Source organism: Procambarus clarkii, chromosome 45 (genome assembly GCF_040958095.1).
Source record: "Procambarus clarkii isolate CNS0578487 chromosome 45, FALCON_Pclarkii_2.0, whole genome shotgun sequence".
In the NCBI taxonomy this organism is placed as follows: Eukaryota; Metazoa; Arthropoda; class Malacostraca; order Decapoda; family Cambaridae; genus Procambarus; species Procambarus clarkii.
In genome coordinates, this window is record NC_091194.1 from 29,322,061 (window position 1) to 29,342,782 (window position 20,722).

The following is a 20,722-nucleotide window of genomic DNA, read 5'->3' on the forward strand; positions in this document are numbered from 1 at the left end:
TTCGGTTTGTTTATTATCTCAGAGTTATTAGCCAATTATTTCCGTGTCTAAGAGTAATCGTTATGGCACAGTGAAATACCACTCACAAGGGTAAACATTGATACACTGTTAATCACTCAAATTTCATGTGTAACACCTGTACTTTACATGTTATTGCCTGTTCTTGTGGTGTAAATTGTTAGCATGTTAATTGTGACGCATGAAACATGAGTTGAACTCGGGCACGCCAAGACCGCCACCCCCCCGAGACAATAAATACCCGGAGTATACGTGTCTGGGAAACCTGATGTGTGATGACGAGCTATCACACTACACAACATCTGTGGCTATATCATTTTTAACTAACACGTAGTAGAGTAATATAACACATTAGCAATTAAATCTACTATTTAATTACGGTAAGATTAAAATATGACACCCCTCCCAAAAAAATGTGTGAAGGGAATTTTACTGTTCAAAATAAATTATAAAATACAGTCCACCCGTAAGTAATAAATACAATTAAATACAATTTCTTTAATTAATAACCCGGTAGATTTCTCCACAGTGCTTAAATGACATACACTAGGAATTTCACATTCTTGGAATCCCAGTCACCAATGTGAGAGTTTATGTAAGTGGAATAAATGAAATTGGTATAAGGAATTGAGCTCGGAAAATTTCTAAGAATTTTCTTTATTCTTTAACTTTTTTTCCTGTCGTGATATTCAATTAGGTCGCCTGAGGAAGGACTTGCTTACCTAACACACCAGTGTAGTAAGCAGCTCATTCCTCACTTTGGGACCATGTATGAACAATTGACTACGCGCGAGCAAACGCCGAGACCCCAATGAAAATTAAAATCCCCTCCATTAGGCCGTCGACCATCGCTATTCGCCGAAGCGAATCTAGCGAGTTGGTCAAGGGCTCTCACAACAATAATTTATTGTTGTGTGGTGCCGTATATTTGGTCCAAAACTCAGAATCAGTCTCAATTTGATTAGTCGAGTGTGAAGAACATTTGCATAACAATAATAATGTGTGGGGTGTAACGAAAAGACAGTGTTAAACATAACAACTTAGTTTATTCAATAAAGTATTAACTACTACAACAAAACAAAAAGAAATATCAATGACGTTACTCGAAATTCTTCCTGTGACACTATCAGTGACAGCTAGACACCAGCCCCTCGGACTGCACAATGAACAAACTCGAACATAAGCGTGAACACAGAGGAATCAACAAGAAACAAGAACTAACAGATCTATAATCACAATTACAACAAATGACACAGTGGGTTCTGAAACACATCTCCAGTAACCTCCTACTGTTCTACGCCTCAGTGCAGTCTACACCTGCAATGGTGGTTGCAATGCAATCAAATCAGTAGTCTTTCAATGACAACAATGACTAATGGGTTCACTGGCAACTCCAGCACCCTTCCTCAAATTAATCCTTACGTTAACACTCCGTCCCACGGACGACCAACAATAACAATTGATTTACGTTAATAACACAATAGCATTTACGTTAATAACAAAATAACATTTACTTTAATTTAATAACTCTTACAACTGTCACTAGTAACGCGGAAATTACACAACACTCTACTTGTCGAGCATTCAGTGGGAAAATCCCATTAATCCCTGTACTACCAGACAGCTGATTAATCTCTTTACTAGTTACGTTAATTTACGTTAATCAGTTACTAATCACTCAGCGATGGTAAACTCTGATTTACAATGTCCAACGTGCTAAGAGAACGGTAATCACTCGTGATTACCTTTAGAGTAATTAATTACTATCTTAAAGATCAATAATTTAACGGTTAAATACGCAACCTTTCACACTGGCTCAGTAATTTACATTAAGGTATGAATTCCGTCTAAGCCTTCCATACTCAGACCAATTCAGGTGGTTAATAACAGTAATTAAGCACCACGTTTACGTTATTCTAAAATGACGTTAATCCTCCCACGAGTCAATCAAGTGCCGGTACTTCCGGGCAGATAAATAACGACGTTACGTTAATGGAACAATGGAGCCTTCGTGTGAGTCGATCAAACAAGGATCGAGGTTAATTACTTTGACTTCCTGAAACACGTCAATTACCCGGCCCACTGACCGTTAATTACGACAGACAATACTCTAATTCTTATCTGACTGATGGTTAGGCTCTTGAGACTACCGTAGCCTTTTGCAGGAAAGTATATTAACCCAAACGTATTCTACGTTACTCAAATTGTCAAAGAACAAATTCTCTTAAAGCAATGGGCGTTCCCTTGGTTACGTTATATTAATTGCCTCGTAATCACCTCACTGAATACTGGACTTCGATGTCCTACCAGATAACAGGAGAATATAAAACCCAAGTACTCGTCTACAGCCGAGTTCCCCCACGATAATGACAAATCACACTAACAAATCACAGTGATTTACGTTACAATCCGGTTGCAATGACAATACTGCAGAACCTAGTAAAATAACATACAGGACATGAACCCTCTAAAACACTGCCCCACAATGACTACCGAGCTGCAATCACATACGGTGATTGCTCAACACTAGCAACAATCACTATCAAATAACAACCCCTTTGCAATAACACACACGGCAAGTACTCTAATTTCCAAGTATTAGAATACTGCACAACACTTACTGTTGCAAATAACCACAGTGCTCTAATTACCAGCTAGAACATAGGTCCACACATTGCAATCACCACAGTAAATAACACAATAACACTGGGCACCGTGACACTACGATTATATATATATATATATATATATATATATATATATATATATATATATATATATATATATATATATATATATATATATATATGACAATGTCAGACCACGGAGGAAAAATGAAACAGGAAATTTCCTTAAGTACTTTCGTATATTAAATACATCTTCAGAAGACCTTCTGAAGATGTATTTAATATACGAAAGTACTTAAGGAAATTTCCTGTTTCATTTTTCCTCCGTGGTCTGACATTGTCACATTCTTAATCACGTGTTTATTTTCGTGATATACACACATATATATATATATATATATATATATATATATATATATATATATATATATATATATATATGTCGTACCTAGTAGCCAGAACGCACTTCTCAGCCTACTATGCAAGGCCCGATTTGCCTAATAAGCCAAGTTTTCATGAATTAATATATTTTCTCTAATTTTTTTCTTATGAAATGATAAAGCTACCCATTTCATTATGTATGAGGTCAATTTTTTTTATTGAAGTTAAAATTAACGTAGATATATGACCGAACCTAACCAACCCTACCTAACCTAACCTAACCTATCTCTATAGGTTAGGTTAGGTGGCCGAAAAAGATAGGTTAGGTTAGGTGAGGTAGGTTTGGTAGTCGAAGAACAATTAATTCATGAAAACTTGGCTTATTAGGCAAATCGGGCCTTGCTTAGTAGGCTGAGAAGTGCGTTCTGGCTACTAGGTACGACATATATATATATATATATATATATATATATATATATATATATATATATATATATATATATATATATATATATATATATATATATATATATATATATATATATATATATATACATATATATATACATATATAAACTAAGTGAGTATGACCGGTTACTGAAATCAATGCTAGAAAAAGCCCTTAACCTCTCTCTCGATGACCTACAGTGAAAACAAGCCTCTCTTCCCGTAAGACTTGGGGGGCCTCGGAGTTCGAACAGCAACGCAAATCGCTGTTCCAGCCTTCCTGTCCTCCTTATCAGCATCCGACGACCTTGTGAAGGAAACTCTACCTGCCCACTTACATCAGCTGGCAGGTGTACATGATCCCAATTTTACACGCTGTGCCACAGAGTGGGCCTCTCGTGCAGGCCAATCACCTCAACCACCATCCCCAAAAGCCCACAAGCAATCCAGCTGGGATGGTCCCATTGTAGACCAAGTTGCTGCAGAGTGCCTGGGTGCTGCAACAACACAACACGACATTGCTCGCCTCACAGCAGTACCAACACCGCATGCAGGGGATTTCCTGTTAGCAACCCTAATGTCGGCAACTGGCACGCGTCTCACACCACACGCCCTCCGAATTGCTGTGGCCCTCCGCCTTGCTGCCCCAATCCACACCAGATATAGGTGTATTTGCGGCGAGGTGGTGTCTGACAGGTACGGCCACCATGGCCTACTCTGCCAAAGCACAGGGGGATGGCACTCGAGGCACAGTGAAGTTAACGACATCATCAAGAGGAGCCTCACCACAGCTGGATGCCCAGCTGAAAGAGAGCCCCGTAACTCTGATGCTCTTATTGGTCGCCCGGATGGTATCACAGTGAACCCCTGGAAGAATGGCTAGCAGTTGGTATGGGGCTACACGTGCGTATCAACCCTGGCTAACACCTACATTAACCTCAGTGTTGCACAACCAGGTGGCGCTGCCACCCACAGGGAAGCAGCCAAATCCCGTAAGTATAGAGAACTGGATCACCACTACAATTTTGTCCCCATTGCTTCTGAGACACTCGGCGCCTGGGGTAAAAGTGCTACCAGTTTTTTGAAGGAACAGGGTTCTAGGCTCATTGAAACAACAAGGGACCCAAGAGCTGCAAGCTTTCTTTTCCAGCACCTCAGTGTGGTGATACAGAGGGGAAATGCGCACTGCATCCAGGGTTCCTGCCCGCCATCTGAGGAGCTGGAGGAACTCTACAACCTATGATAACCATCTTTGTAACCCATATGTAACTCCTTTTTTGTAACAAAGTTCAAATAAAGTAAATATATATGTGTACATACAAAAGAATGGGGGTGGTAGGAGAAGATAATATTAGTGTTCAGTGAGAAACCACAAGGTCTCCTCTGAATACTTTATATTTTCTTCTCCGAGGCTATGGGTTCCCACATTGGCACCAGAGGTGGTACCCTCACAAACTTTATATATATATATATATATATATATATATATATATATATATATATATATATATATATATATAATTACTGCTGACACATGTAGCCTACAGCTATCAAACGTTACTGGGAACACTAAGGAGGTCTGCACTCCTTAAATCACATGGGTGAGTGATTTATCGATCCCGCAGGCCGATAAACACTACCAAGAATTACGTTATTCAACAGAGCGACGGCGGTCTCTCGCGACAGCCTCGTCACTCGCCAAATTCTACGAAAATTTCGTTAATACTGCAACTACCATACATATATATGTAAATCACACTTGTCACGGCCCTAGGAACAATACAAGAAATTTCCACACTCCACAATAATCATTGCCAGGAATCACTGACGTTACACACTAACCTGAGTGCTCAGTGTTGGAATTCCACACCTGTGGAATATCTGGGGCTTGACTCAATTTATTAAATTAATGAAAACAATTACGAAGGACCACCCACTTTTAAGAAAAGAGGGAAACTAATAAAAAGTGATCATTAGAAACACAAGGAAGAACCAGTGTCTATGGCTAAATATTAGGAAGCATAATCACTTAAATAAATTAATGGGCTGTATAGTTAATTAACTTTTATCAAAGCCTCAAACACCTACATTGGGGGGGTATTGCTAGAACTTCATATACATCTAGGAACTAGTGTGGTTCGTGCACCAGTTCATTGTGTAATAACTAATCTTATGACCAAATTAAAGAATCTATAGAAGATTATCACCAGAAATTATAAGGATTATTAGCATCAGGAATTAATCATTCAAATAAACACAGATTATCTCCAGTGCACATGACGAGCATCCGATTAGATAGAATGATGTATAAATAATCAATTTTAGAGTAAATAAATAAGTACAAAAAAGTCTTAGCTTTAAGACGATTTCTAAGACATCATTCACGCCTCGTCCTCGTGATCTCCGGAATTCCTCGTAGAAACACTTAGAGGTGAATAACAGGAAGTTAGGTAACAGCTCGTTGACTCCTCACATGCGAGCTGTAATTTAAGGGATATTACGTAGCACTGAACTAGGATACTTAACTCTCTATATTCATGAAATGGAAAATAAATTTGATGTGGTACTAACGTTGGATTTGTTAATGTCGCTCGATATAACGACAAGCTGCCCCGACATATACAGTCTCTAATGATGCATCAAAAGGGAACTATATACTTATCTAAGGGTACAAATTATGTTGAGGCTTGCCGGTATCGCGTCTCAAGCTCAAACTTCCGCAATGTCGTACATCGTGGTTGATAGCTTGGCTTGAATATCGACGCGTTATTAGTTGGTCCGATCACTGCAGATCACGTAGAACAATAATAAGCTCATTCTGTGTTGAGTACCAGTGTAATTCTTGCTGATAATCTCAACGTCACGTGTCTCAGACTCTGACGCCACGACCTTGTTGCTCAATTCCTGCAACACGAGACCTCCACGCCACACACAATGGCGTCTCGATACACAATGGACTTCTTCCCCAACCGCGTCCCGCATTCGCCACAGAAATTATTTATCACGAATAATATTATTTCGCGTAATTGTGGCTGAAAGACTTTAATAAAGACTAGGGTTGTAATTCTGGGGATTTAAATATTATTACTTTCTCGTTTTATGGTAGTAAACAAGAAATGGAGAAGATTTTAAGTTTCTCCATGGCACTTCACGCGTGACGGTAAAATTATTACTTGATAACAATTGTGACTAAAACTCTCGATTTAGAGTTATTTTGGAGTTATGTTATCCATAAATAATTATCACACGGAATACTGATGATTTTAGAGAATCACATTCAATTCTCTAACACACTGGATATAAATGTGTTTAACTAGGTATAATCTGACGCAATACTGGTGCTTGGTTTCGTAAGAATTCCAGTATCCATATGCAGATATAATAGTATTCATGTGAACATTTCTGTTAGTAAGTTTTAGTAACTACGGTAATTAGTATATTTTAATACTAATTTATTATAATACAATAGTATTGTATTAGTGTTGGAAATTTCCAACAACACCTGCAAGACTACACATGGGATAATATCACTCTGTCCCACGGACAATCAAAATGATTTAATTACCACAATGGAATAATATAATTATTAGGTATACTCTGTTTCCATGTGTACCTACACTCACACACACTGTACGTCTGTGTACACAAGACATAAGTCACTCTGGACTGACAACATGACTACAAAGGGTGATTATCTCCTCGTCCACACTTCACTTCACCTCCACAGGTGCTGCGTGACAATGTAACGGAACACCTGACTTCGAATTCAAGCTTTAGAGACTAACTGATCACCAGAAATACACACACAGGTACTTATTCATTCATACTGCCGGCTTACACACAATTCCCATACATCAGGCACCTAGCTACGGGTGACTGGCTCACAGTGGTGGAGATGACTATAGGTAGTGGGACGCTAGGTGGCGAGTGGTAGGCTTAAGCGGAGACCTCCCCACCTTTCCCGAGCAAGCGTAGTCAACACTTTTGGCCCCAAAACACTGACTCGAGATTATTCCACGAATTTCTATGAGAAAACTGCCTCTGAACACTTGGCATGAATTTCCCCGTTCCCATCGACTGCTACAGAGCACTAACTGCATAGGTCTTTAATCACTGGTATGGGATCTACGAGTCTGTTACTGCTCGTATGCACATTACCCCACTATCCCAGAACTTTTTTAACTCTCTCTAAATTTCTACCCCTCGACGATGACTCCAGCTGGATTCTGACTGTGCAGCTGGCGGTGTTGGTGGAGGCAATAGTGGAAGAGCTAAGGAGACAGTCACCACGACGTCGTCTTGCCCAATTTGGCCGAATGGGCAAAAGAGAGACGTCCGGATAGGGTGGTGACTGGAGCAGAATGAAGCAGGAGAGAGAAACGCCAGTGATTTCCCACGTCCTCCTCGAAATAGCCAATGAGAGGAAGGCATACAGCGGCCTACCCCCTCTTAACCAATCAGCAACTCGGTAGCATGGCCCCTAGGGCGACTCAAAGATAGCCGACCAACATGTTGGCTCAAGATGTTTACTAAGATGGCGGCTGTTTCCATGACGACGACTCAAGTGGCTAGCGTGGGAGGCCCACAGCTCACCCATGCCGTCCCAGTCCTAGCGGTTCCTGTGCAAACTTGAGTCTCGCTCCAAGCCATACAATAGATGATGCTATCAGCTCTAGCACTGTCCACAGACATGCCACCCCGGCCAGGGTAACATTTCTGGACTGCTGATGACTGGGGCTCTCACATGAGCCCAAACACTAGATGTTTCGGTTGCTGGTTACCAAACTTAAGTCCGCACACTTAACAAGTGCACTTAACAAGTGTACTGGCTCCCACAGGCATAAGAGCACTATTGTAAGTGAGTTGGTGAACCATCTCCTCACAACCAACTCATAACAAACACTTGAGAGCCACACAAAATTTACAGATATATAACAAAGCACAAAGAAACCATAAGCACAGTCAGTAACAAACCTTCTAAAAATTCAATCAAAATGAATATGCACAACATAACTGCTTACACATCACAACCACATTGAAGTAAAACCACAATAATGCAGTACAGGACAATTCAAACATATCAGAAACAAATTACAGATACACTGAAATTAATGGACCAATAAAACACATATTTGATAACACAACCAAGCATATACAACCGTGACACTCAACTCAAGAATAAGAAGGCAAACGGAACATGTTGGAATTACAAAATATTCCAGAGTATTAGTAGTAATTCCTGAAAGTAAAAATAATATTGTCTAGACTGTGTACCTGGGAACATCCAGTGCATAGGTTTGAATCCTCATCACGACTCTTACGGATTATCTCAATTATAATGTTATTATTTAAATGCAAAATAACAACTATAGAAATACCAAAACGTAGCAAATATTCAGTACGTACCAAGTATACGAAAAGTACAGTAGGTATATACAAGAATGAAATAAACACACAACTTCACACTATTTTTAGGGGGGTGATTTATACAAATACAGGAGGCACATACAAAATGAATAAAGGAAACCACCAAATATTAACCACTTCCACAGATCTCACACAACATTGAACCATCCTGAATACTAGCACCAAAAATATTTCACAATATAATTACAAAATATACGTGTTTTGTTTTACACAGTAAGTGCAATTTACATTGTAAGTGTGACTTACGTTGTAATTGCAACTAATGTTGTAAGTACAAACTGTATAAAAACAAACAGAATGGAAACCACAAGACCCTCCAATTAAAAAATAGCACAAATCACAGGCTAAGAATAAAACAGACAGAAAGGTTTAAACAAGACATAAAAATATAGGTCCCGCAAAGCACAGAGACTCACCCTAAAGATCACAGACTGACCAAAACATCCAATCACAACACTGACGAAGAAAATGATAACTTCAGCAACTGAAAATTATTACTAATGCAACAGACCTAAAACCGGAAGAAAAAACACCTACGGAAAGAAACTCAAACTTCAAGCCTCAGGCACATCACACAAGAAAATAAACACACAACTGCTAAAACTTAAAAAACTATCCGTAAAATGATTGCTAAACTCTCCATGAGCACCAACCGTAAGCACCAGGAATTGTACTATATTCTTTCCCTGAAAACTGCAGAATCAGCAATATACCATTCCTACTTCTCAACCCACACACCCACAATACGTAATCCGAGATCAACATAAGCAAGTTATTTCGGTCTTTTTGAACACGAAGGAACAACATCAAACATCAACAGCCTCAACAGATCTGTAAGTAATTCAGATCAACACCGAACTACAGTAGTGCCCGTCAACTAGTTCACCAATGTTGCCTTTTGTCCTCAACAATAGACCACATGTAAGGCACTCTCACATGAAAGACCATTTCAGAAATATGCAAATATGATCAGTATCCTTAATTCCCAACATTAGTGGTCTATCATTAGTCAGCAGCATCACGTGTAAAATTCAAAATTTCTTTGCCTTGCGGCATGTTTCATGTTTAGCCTACCAGCTATTACCCTCATGCTGTGTCTTGCGGCGTGTTTATGACACTTGAGTATACATCGGATATATGCAACATTTGTCCATTCCCCAGGACGCCAACCACAACAGTCGACTAACACCCAGGTTCCTAATCATTGCTAGTTGAACAAAAGCTATGGGTGAAAGATGATTTGTCCATACGTCTCGCCTTACTGTATCTTAGGTGGATATTCCTACAAATGTCCCCAAGGAAGGGTTCACTGGTAGCCTGAGTCTCAGCAGGACCCATCCTAAATTTGTGTTTAAGATTCTAACCTGCTGCTCTACCTAGTTCATGTTTCACAATACTTCACCATACATCATCCTTTTCAATAGTAGGAACTTTCCCACTCATAGCGCAGTCTCGACCACACAAATTAAGGGACACCTCGACACACTGTTTGCTGTGAATTTCCACCTCAAACACAAGCTGACCCTTTTCACAGTTTTAGCCAAAAATGCTTAGTAGAGGTATAAACTCATTATTTAGAGACTAATCTTAAGAGACTAATTTAATGCTTTGGAAATGTTATAGATCTGATACTTTCAATAATTTAGTGCTTAATAACATAGTCATACTGAAAATTCACTGTATAATCTTACAACGATTTTTAGCTTTTGTTCATGTAGAGATGTAATTAGGTAATCATATCCTCGTTCAAATATAGTTAGCTTCCTCTCCTGGTCCTTCGGGTACTCCGTCGAGTTAGCCATGAAGCTGAGCTTTTCACCGACATTTAGAACCACACGCACTCCTCTCTCAGACTGTAAAATTGACAATCATAGTCATTTAGTTATATGATGAATATTGAAAATCAACTTAATCAAGTACAAAACATCTGCTCTGAAATATTTTATAATGAATATACATCAATGCATGATATATATATATATATATATATATATATATATATATATATATATATATATATATATATATATATATATATATACTGTAACTTATTGAAAATTCAAATACAAACACCAAACTCTTCAATGCCAAAATTATGCATATCTATATATATATATATATATATATATATATATATATATATATATATATATATATATATATATATATATATATATATATATATATATATATATATATATATATATATATATATATATATATATATATATATATATATATATGTCGTACCTAATAGCCAGAACGCACTTCTCAGCCTACTATTCAAGGCCCGATTTGCCTAATAAGCCAAGTTTTCATGAATTAATGTTTTTTCGTCTACCTAACCTACCTAACCTAACCTAACCTAGCTTTTTTTGGCTACCTAACCTAACCTTACCTATAAATATAGGTTAGGTTAGCTTAGGTAGGGTTGGTTAGGTTCGGTCATATATCTACGTTAATTTTAACTCCAATAAAAAAAATTGACCTCATACATACAGAAAAGGGTTGCTTTATCATTTCATAAGAAAAAAATTATAGTAAATATATTAATTCAGGAAAACTTGGCTTATTAGGCAAATCGGGCCTTGAATAGTGGGCTGAGAAGTGAGTTCTGGCTACTAGGTACGACATATATATAAATATATATATGGGCACAACTCTCCTAAACACGAGAGTTAAGTATACAACTTTAGAACACTTTCCCACCAGGAGACTCGAACCCTAGCCAGCACAGAAGCCTTCCAGCAACTGGCATAACAGGTACGCCTTAACCCTCTCCACCACCAGCTCAGACCCTTAAAAGAGATGGTAATTTTGGAGTATTTAAATACCCCAAAGATCAACACCTCCCAAGAGCACCAGAGCAAGTGAGGGGTCATTTAGACGTTAATTTCATCAAGTCCCTGTTAATATGGGAAGACACAGTGTCTCTGCTTAAGGCACAACTCTCCTAAACACGAGAGTTAAGTATACAACTTTAGAACACTTTCCCACCAGGAGACTCGAACCCTAGCCAGCACAGAAGCCTTCCAGCAACTGGCATAACAGGTACTCCTTAACCCTCTCCACCACCAGCTCAGACCCTTAAAAGAGATGGTAATTTCGGAGTATTTAAATACCCCAAAGATCAACACCTCCCAAGAGCACCAGAGCAAGTGAGGGGTCATTTAGACGTTAATTTCATCAAGTCCCTGTTAATATGGGAAGACACAGTGTCTCTGCTTAAGGCACAACTCACAATGACCCCTCACTTGCTCTGGTGCTCTTGGGAGGTGTTGATCTTTGGGGTATTTAAATACTCCGAAATTACCATCTCTTTTAAGGGTCTGAGCTGGTGGTGGAGAGGGTTAAGGCGTACCTGTTATGCCAGTTGCTGGAAGGCTTCTGTGCTGGCTAGGGTTCGAGTCTCCTGGTGGGAAAGTGTTCTAAAGTTGTATACTTAACTCTCGTGTTTAGGAGAGTTGTGCCTTAAGCAGAGACACTGTGTCTTCCCATATTAACAGGGACTTGATGAAATTAACGTCTAAATGACCCCTCACTTGCTCTGGTGCTCTTGGGAGGTGTTGATCTTTGGGGTATTTAAATACTCCGAAATTACCATCTCTTTTAAGGGTCTGAGCTGGTGGTGGAGAGGGTTAAGGCATACCTGTTATGCCAGTTGCTGGAAGGCTTCTGTGCTGGCTAGGGTTCGAGTCTCCTGGTGGGAAAGTGTTCTAAAGTTGTATATATATATATATTCTTAAGACAGGAGCGTCCGACTTGAGATAATAGCAACTTTTGCCGGGTCCTATTAGACATACTTTTTTGTCCTTTTGGCTGTAATATCATTAGAATTTGGATACATATTATGATTATAAGGTATTTTATAATTAAATTTATTTTATTGATATGTGTCACATATTGCTTAAATTTGGCAGAGCTGTGGAATAATAAGCTAATTTAGGATTGGTTAAATTTTCTAAGACTTTACTAGTGCTAGTCGTTCTAGAAAAACAGAACGGTTTTTGCTCTTCAATTTATGTACGTTTCGGTGAACATCGATATATATAATATATTTACATACACGCAAGGGCAGCTATGTATTATCCGAGATTCATTTAATGTAGTGTGTAGCTGGGGTAGGATAGGTGTGCTAGCTGCTCACTGTGGTTATCAACAACGTTAAAGTGCTAAAGTAACGGCACAAGATTGTGAGATCTTGCCAGATGCAGGTCGAGTCTGATCTCGTCCTGGTGGTGCAGGGAACTTCATGGAAATTTTTATTATGAAGGGCTAATGTTTGCGGAAGACCATAGTATGGGACCGATACAGGAAGTTTGCAAATAAGAGGGAGAAAGGATTTCCTGACGCCATGTGCATAATATATAATTTATTAAAATTATAGGTAAAAAAAAGTATGTGCACATAGAAATGGGGATAATTGTCTTTATGTAATGTGTTGTTAGCAAAACTAAGCATCTGCTGCGCCCGTATGTTAACACTCACACACCTTCCAGCAATAACGGCACCTAACCCTCAGATGTATGCAAGGTACAATAAGAAGCTCATAATGATGCTTGGGAAAAATTGTTTGCACAAGTAACTGTCGTGAGTAAATACATTTACTTCGAGAGGAACAAATCCACAAGGGCCGTGATGAGGATTCGAAAAGGGTTCGAGAGGGTTATTGCTAGGAATGGCCACACCAGTGCTTAGTAAAACAGCCCGTCCTCCAAAAAAAGATCCAAAAGTGATTCCATGCACCCGCCAAACCCCCTGTTTATGAATGAAAAGCGGTTTACATACGACTCACAACTGCTGACGTTCGAACATTTCCGGAACAAGTGTTTCACTGACGAATTTTGTTCGAATCACAACGCTATAAATGCTTCACCCACGTACTACAAATACAAATAATCGCCAACAGAACCTAAACACCTAACCTAACCTATGCCTATATATGCACAATATGCTAATATATTATAATATTAATTTATACTTGAGAAAATTCCCGTTTTGAATGAACAGCATATTAAAATTTATGAATGCGTCTGTGGGGTCGACCGCTGGATGTAATGGACTTGAGTCGAGGACGGGTTGCAGTAAAGAAGCAACACCTCACCTCACTTGCGTTGCCACTTTTTATTATTATTATTATTTTCTACCACAGACGTGGCCACACATTAACAATGCTAAGCAGCATATATACATTTTCTTCTGTCCTCCATGGACAGGGATAGAGATTTGTTAAACATATAGTTCAGGGGTTGAACAATCAACCACAGAAGGTGATTGTAGTACTTTTAAAATGCTAGGCTAAGCTACATACGTAAATACATAAATACACAGATTTACTTATGCCCTACATAAAGTGTTCGATGTGTCTTTTACATAGTGTCATTAACGTGCATTTAGATAGGTGAAAAGGAATTCTGGTCAGCTTCCACATATACTTTATACACATACATATACACACACACATATACGTACATATATACATACATACATACATATATACACACATACATTTGTCTCTTTTACTCTGACAGGGTGAGATAACTGATAGCAAAACTAGTGTGCAATTAAGCACTTAATCACTGAAGGTGATTAAGGTGCTTTTACAAGCTCAGGTTATAGAGTTACATCACATACATTCATTGTATAATTGATACATTACATGGTCAATCTAGGATACAAGTCCAATATATCATCAAGTTTTCCAGTACTCATATAGTAGTTCAGCATACCTTAGCCCAGGAGGGCGAAAGTCAGTCAGTATGGGACATTCTACAATATAATGTTCAAGGGAGTGCATGTTTTCTCTTTCACAAAGTTGACACATTGTGTATTCGACATTTGGGTTTTGAGAAAGCTGCCAGATACGTCTATATCCCAGGCGTATTCTGGCCACTATAACATCACACTGCTGAGTTCTTTTTCTATTAGTCCCATATGTGAATGTCTCCTCACGATATCTATCATAAAATTTAATGCTACAACTTTCAGGTCTTTGTGAATTTGTTAGGTCGGTGAGATTTTCATTAGATATTTGTTTAAGTATTCTCTTTGTCACTGCTAATGAAAGACCCATATCAATGTCTACCACTGGTTTTCTACAGGCTGTCTTTGCAAGCATATTAACAGTGTCATGCCTTGAGATGCCAACATTTGATGGTATCCATAGGAATTTAATTTCAAATCTCTTTTCTTTGGCAGCTAAAACATTCATTCGAATATCACTGACTATTTTCTGGGTGTTATTGCTATGTGCGTTCAATGTAGGGAGTGCACTCTGCGAATCACAGTATACAAGTCTACTGCTTTTGTCTATTAAAAATTCTATGGCATAGTATATGCCTGCAAGTTCGGTTTGAGTTGTACTTGCCCAGTCATTGACGCGCTTCATTGCTGTATGTACAAGAGAAGATTGTTCAAATATATTACATGCGCATCCGGTACATCGTCCACCTTCTTCTATAGAACCGTCGGTGTAACACTGATACACATCGTTACCCATACTCTGAGTACTCTCAGTGATGCTTTTCAGTGTTAACTGTTTTAATAATGTAGAGTGTACACTATCTTTTTTGGGTTCATTTACGAAATCAACTGCTAGATCCAAGTTATCCCATGAAGTAATTGGTTGATTAATCGTTAATTGAGTTGGGTACATATTTAATATTTTGATGGAGTTGGCTTCCTTGTAGAACCAAAATGTATAATCAAATTTCGCTCTTCTTCTACAGACCTCAGGTGAGTGTAGCATATTAGAAAGTTTAGCTTGAAACTTCATGTGTTGCCGAGATCTACTCAATACCTTCACGCCGAAAACTGTGCTAATAGACAAAATTCTCTCACTTGTGGTAGGTAATTTTAATTCAGCTCTCATATTAACTAATCTCGTCGACTTTGGAGCCCCAAGGATGAGGCGCATAGCTTCATTTTGCAAGGTTTCAAGAGATTTTAGCTCTTTGTCTGTATACAGTGTGAGATGTAGAGCATTGTAGTCAAACACAGAGCGTATAAATGATACATAAAACATTCTAGCAAGTCTCAAGTTAAGTCCATGATTGACACCAACAAGGACCCGCAAGGGCTTTAATCTCTCCCAAAGTCTCCTCTTGAGAGAAGAAAGGTATCCAGGGTCGTTAATGGGGACACAAGGTAGCTAAGACTCGCAGTTTTCGAGTGCTTGCCCATCTATATGATAATTGACTGGTGGAATAACCACATGGAATGGGGGCACGAGTTTTCTGTACAGAGATAAGGAGGCCACATTCCTTAGCTCTAATAGCAAAAACACGGAGCAGAACTTGCCTTCTAGGCTCAGAGGCAGCCTGTAAACATATATCATCAGCATAACAAATAACCGTGTCTTCATTATTAGTTGGTAGCTCTTTAATGAGTTTATGCATCAAAACATTGAACAACAAGGGACTGAGGACCCCTCCTTGTGGAGTTCCCAGTTCAAAGTGTTTGCTCTCTGTGCTTTTAACACCATTAAACAAAACATATGCTGTTCGATTAGACAAATAGCCCTTTATCCATTTGTCCAGTTGTTTTCCTTGGATTCCCAGCTCGGCAAGCTGTTCCAGTATGATTTCCCTGTTTGCTGTATCAAAAACTGCTGCTAGGTCGATGAAGACTGCTTGAGGGGAAGGTTATCTTGAGAGGTTATCTTGAGATGATTTCGGGGCTTTAGTGTCCCCGCGGCCCGGTCCTCGACCAGGCCTCCACCGCCAGGAAGCAGCCCGTGACAGCTGACTAACTCCCAGGTACCTATTTACTGCTAGGTAACAGGGGCATTCAGGGTGAAAGAAACTTTGCCCATTTGTTTCTGCCTCGTGCGGGAATCGAACCCGCGCCACAGAATTACGAGTCCTGCGCGCTATCCTTAGTCCTGCGCTAAGGGAAGCTTCAATATGTGCGAAGTACTCAGCAAAAAAGTGTTGTGTACTGAGCCCTGGCATAAATCCAAACAGTTGAGGTGACAGGTGCCCCTGTATACGATACATAAGCCGGTTAAGAACAATACGTTCAAGCACTTTACAAACACACGATGTTAGATATATGGGCCTATAATTATCTGAGTGTGGTTTGGGGATGGGAACAATGACACTCTTTGTCCAAGCATGAGATAATACTCCTTCACTTAATCTCAATCTGTACAACATTAAACGTGAATTACCTTTTTTTTTTTTTTACATGCAAGCATGCTTATAAGTATAATAAAAACAAACAAATACAACATAGAACAAAAGTACAAAATGACAAAGCACAAACTTGCAAAAGTACAAACGAACAAAATTACTAAACACAAAAACGCCGGCCAGAAGGGCCGACCACAAAACAACAATAATTACAAACAAAACACAACAATAAATTTAAACACAGCGGAATACAATACAGAAATGAAACACCAGAACATAATTATACAGAACAAGCCTACCAGCACCTCAAACACACACGGAGAGGCACCAACACAAAACGATAATAATAATAATAAGAAGAAAGGAAATACAATTATATAACATATAAAAAGAAAAGCACAATGGCAAAACATGACAATGAGCACAAACCCAGGCCGGGTCACGCCAAGACGCTGAAGGGCACTCAACCCGACACAAACAAGCGCACAAACAGCACCATAAAAACATAGAACAACAAAAACATAACATAAGAACATGACATCCACAACCAGACACACATACTTACCAAACCCCGGACCGCACAGGAACCAGACACACACACACACACAAGCCACATAAAATAAACCCACAACAACAAACCGGAGCACGCAGGAACCGGGAAACAAATCCGCCCCACACACACACTCGACCCGCACCCCATAACCATGCACACAAATGGAAACAACCCACAACACACAATATACAAAGGAATCATGGGCGAGGAATACTTTTTCAGAGACAGAAACATATTTCTCAGGGAACGAATCCCAAGGATACTTTCGCTTATAGGCCTCCCAAATCAAATACTCCATGTCGGTAGGGGGACGATTCCCCTGCCGCCGTGTGCTCTGCATAAACTCAGGGATCACCAGATCAGGCGGAAACGGCCACTCCTGAATCTCACCAACGCAAGTCGCATAACGAGGCTGGGGAGCGCAAACCACGTCCTTCGAGGAAGCAGACGACACTGAAGAAGCATACGAGGGCTGCCGAGACGGCCGCGTCGCCATACGCACAGGAGCCAGAAACGGCCGACGATATGGTAACACCTCCACCGAGACCGCAGGAGACACTGAAGAGACGGCCGGAGATGGATGAGGCGTCGAGACCGCAGCCGATAAAACGGGGAACGAGGAAGGGGTTACAGAACCCCCAGAGCGAAAAGCCTTTTTCAACACCATCACCAGGCCACCCCGCTCACCACGAACTTCAGCAGGGGGGAACCACCCCCCACGAAGAACCGAGCCATCCTATGCAGGCGACGCACCCGAAGCAAGATCCGCAGATACCATACCAGAAGTGGAGGCCGAAACACCGGCACCGGCATCCACAGGCAAATGCACCTCCGCCACCACCGTAGTATGCAACGCAACCGGAGCCACCCCGCCGTCGCCGGAAGATCCACAATCGTCGAAGTCGCCAACGTCAGCCCAAGCAGAAGAAGAACGCCGAGAATGCTTAGGCTCTGGCCGCACATCATCAGATCTGGAGGCCGACTCAGAGACCCGAGCAACACAAGCTGGGCGAACCGACGCACGTCGTAGAACGGCAGCACAGCCGGAACAGACGGCGAGGGCGCAGGGACAGGGTCAGATGCAGCAGACGAAGAACTGGATGGCGCGGAATTCGAGCAGAAGGCAGTCAGAAGAACCCCAGAGACACCAGCCCGAGCAGGACGATCACCAGGTGATGACACAACCTCCGGAGGAGAGGCGACAACAACAGGGGGCGCAACATGCGGCGCAACAGTCGACACAGGGGGCACATCCACGGCTCAAGAGACGTCCACATCCACCGAAGCCTCCTCCACAAGAAGAGGCGGAAAATCCTCCTCACTGAAGAGGTACACGGGCGTAATGGTAGGCACAAAACAGTCAGCAACCTGATGGCCCAAGAGGCCACAACGATAACACGTCCGAGGCTGGCGGGCATATAACACCCGAATGTTGTATCCCATAAGTCGCACAGAGGATGGAATGTCTGCCCGGAGCCACATGCCCAGGGTGCGAATGTTAGTCCTCACACCCTTGAGTGGACTGGAAGATATCATGCGCAACCGCACACTAACTACGGCGCCAAAACGGCTCAAGTACCGCCGTAGCAGGCCCTCCGGAAACTACAAGGGCGCCCCATGTACACTGACGTAAGCGAGGGCACCACTCCGATCAGAGAGGGTCACAGTGCCCGCACTATCCGGCAGGGGTAAAGTCTGCCCCTCGTATCGACGGAGAAATTCCCGATACGCCAATTCCTCCGTAAACTTCACGATTGCCCGACGTGCTGTTACCAACTCGACTCCATAAATGTCCATCACAGGGACAGAAAGCAAATCACACACTAGTGCTATCTCCGGGTACCCAGCCCGTACAGAAAATTCGAGGCCCACAGACTGAGCCCGCACTACAGGGGGAAGAGGGACCCCCATCGTGAACTCCACGTCAGCACAGGTGGGCAGAGACACACGCCCCCAACCGGCCAAACTGGCAAACCAACGTGAATTACCTGGTACTCGTGAGACTAATCTCAGTAGATTGTAAGTAATACCGTCCTCTCCAGGAGCAGTTGATTTGCCCAATCTTTAGTGTATGATTTAATTCCCATTCAGTTACATCATTAAGGTCCGACACGTCGATAGCTGTACAGGAAAGATTGATGGTTCGTTGTCTGTTGGGACATGTGTCATTAAGTTTGTGCTGTATGTTAATAATAATTGGGAGTGAGTTGTAGCTTGATGTTAGTGCCCATTGATCAAGGAGAATGTTTGCTTGTTCTAGTGGGCTGTGGTGCAGTGGTTTGGTTGGCTTGCTTCTAGAGATTTTTCGTATCTTTTCCCAAACTTCAACAAGTGTTGTTTGCTCATTTATACTTTGTAGGAACTCTTCCCAATGTTTATTTCGTATAACGTTGCTCATGTCTCTCACCTCTCTATTTGCGACAAGAAATACATGCAAGTCACCTTGTGCTTTGGTTCGTTTGTATGTATCTCCAAGCTGCTTTACTCGTTCATGTTCTTTAACAAATACGGGGTCAAGGACCCACTTGGGTGGTGGTAGGTGTTTCCCACTTCTGCTAGGCTGGAGTTGCGCCCTAGCTGCGGTGGGGTATAGACGTGTTGTCTGAGCCCTCCGGTAGTTGGTGGTTGTTCGCCAAGCGGCTGGGGGTGTGGGCGTCCCCACCTTCCTTGCAGTTGCCGCTTGGCTGATGTTGACGTCGCATGCTTGCGATGGGAGGCCTTCTTCCCCCTGTTGTGAGAGTGAACTCCGTGGGCCTGGAGTTTACAGGGTTATTGTCAAATTAGTGGGGGAGGAGGTGTACCGTGAGTTCCTCCGCCGTTACGAGGGGCGTTCCTTGTCGCTGCCGGATGGTGCCGGCTCTGTGACCATTACAGACCGTAGTGGTGCCCTGATATATATGAGTGTGCATGGGGCGCCCTTGGAGTTTCCTGAGGACCTACTCTGGCGTTACTTCCAGCGGTTTGGCGCTGTCGTCAGTGTGCGGGTGAACACGCTGTCCTCAGGGAGCTATAAGGGTATGCGTACGAACATTCGTACCCTTGGGATGCGCCTGAGGTCTGACATTCCTTCTTCAGTCTGACTTCTGGGGTACTACGTCCGGGTATACTATGCCCAGCAACCCCGTACCTGCTTTCGG

General features: G+C 41.2%; 1 protein-coding gene across 2 annotated transcripts in view; it reads right to left on the reverse strand.

Moving 5' to 3' along the window:
* Window positions 1–20,722, reverse strand: part of LOC138349749 (extended synaptotagmin-3-like) — a 493,790-nt gene that overhangs the window by 186,982 nt on the left and 286,086 nt on the right. Inside the window, exon 12 of one of the 2 annotated variants that reach the window (XM_069300992.1) lies at window positions 10,592–10,753. The exons of the other annotated variant lie outside the window; for it this stretch is intronic. Coding sequence (XP_069157093.1) covers window positions 10,592–10,753 — 162 coding nt within the window. The remainder of the gene's footprint in view (window positions 1–10,591; window positions 10,754–20,722) is intronic. 2 annotated transcript variants of the gene reach the window in all.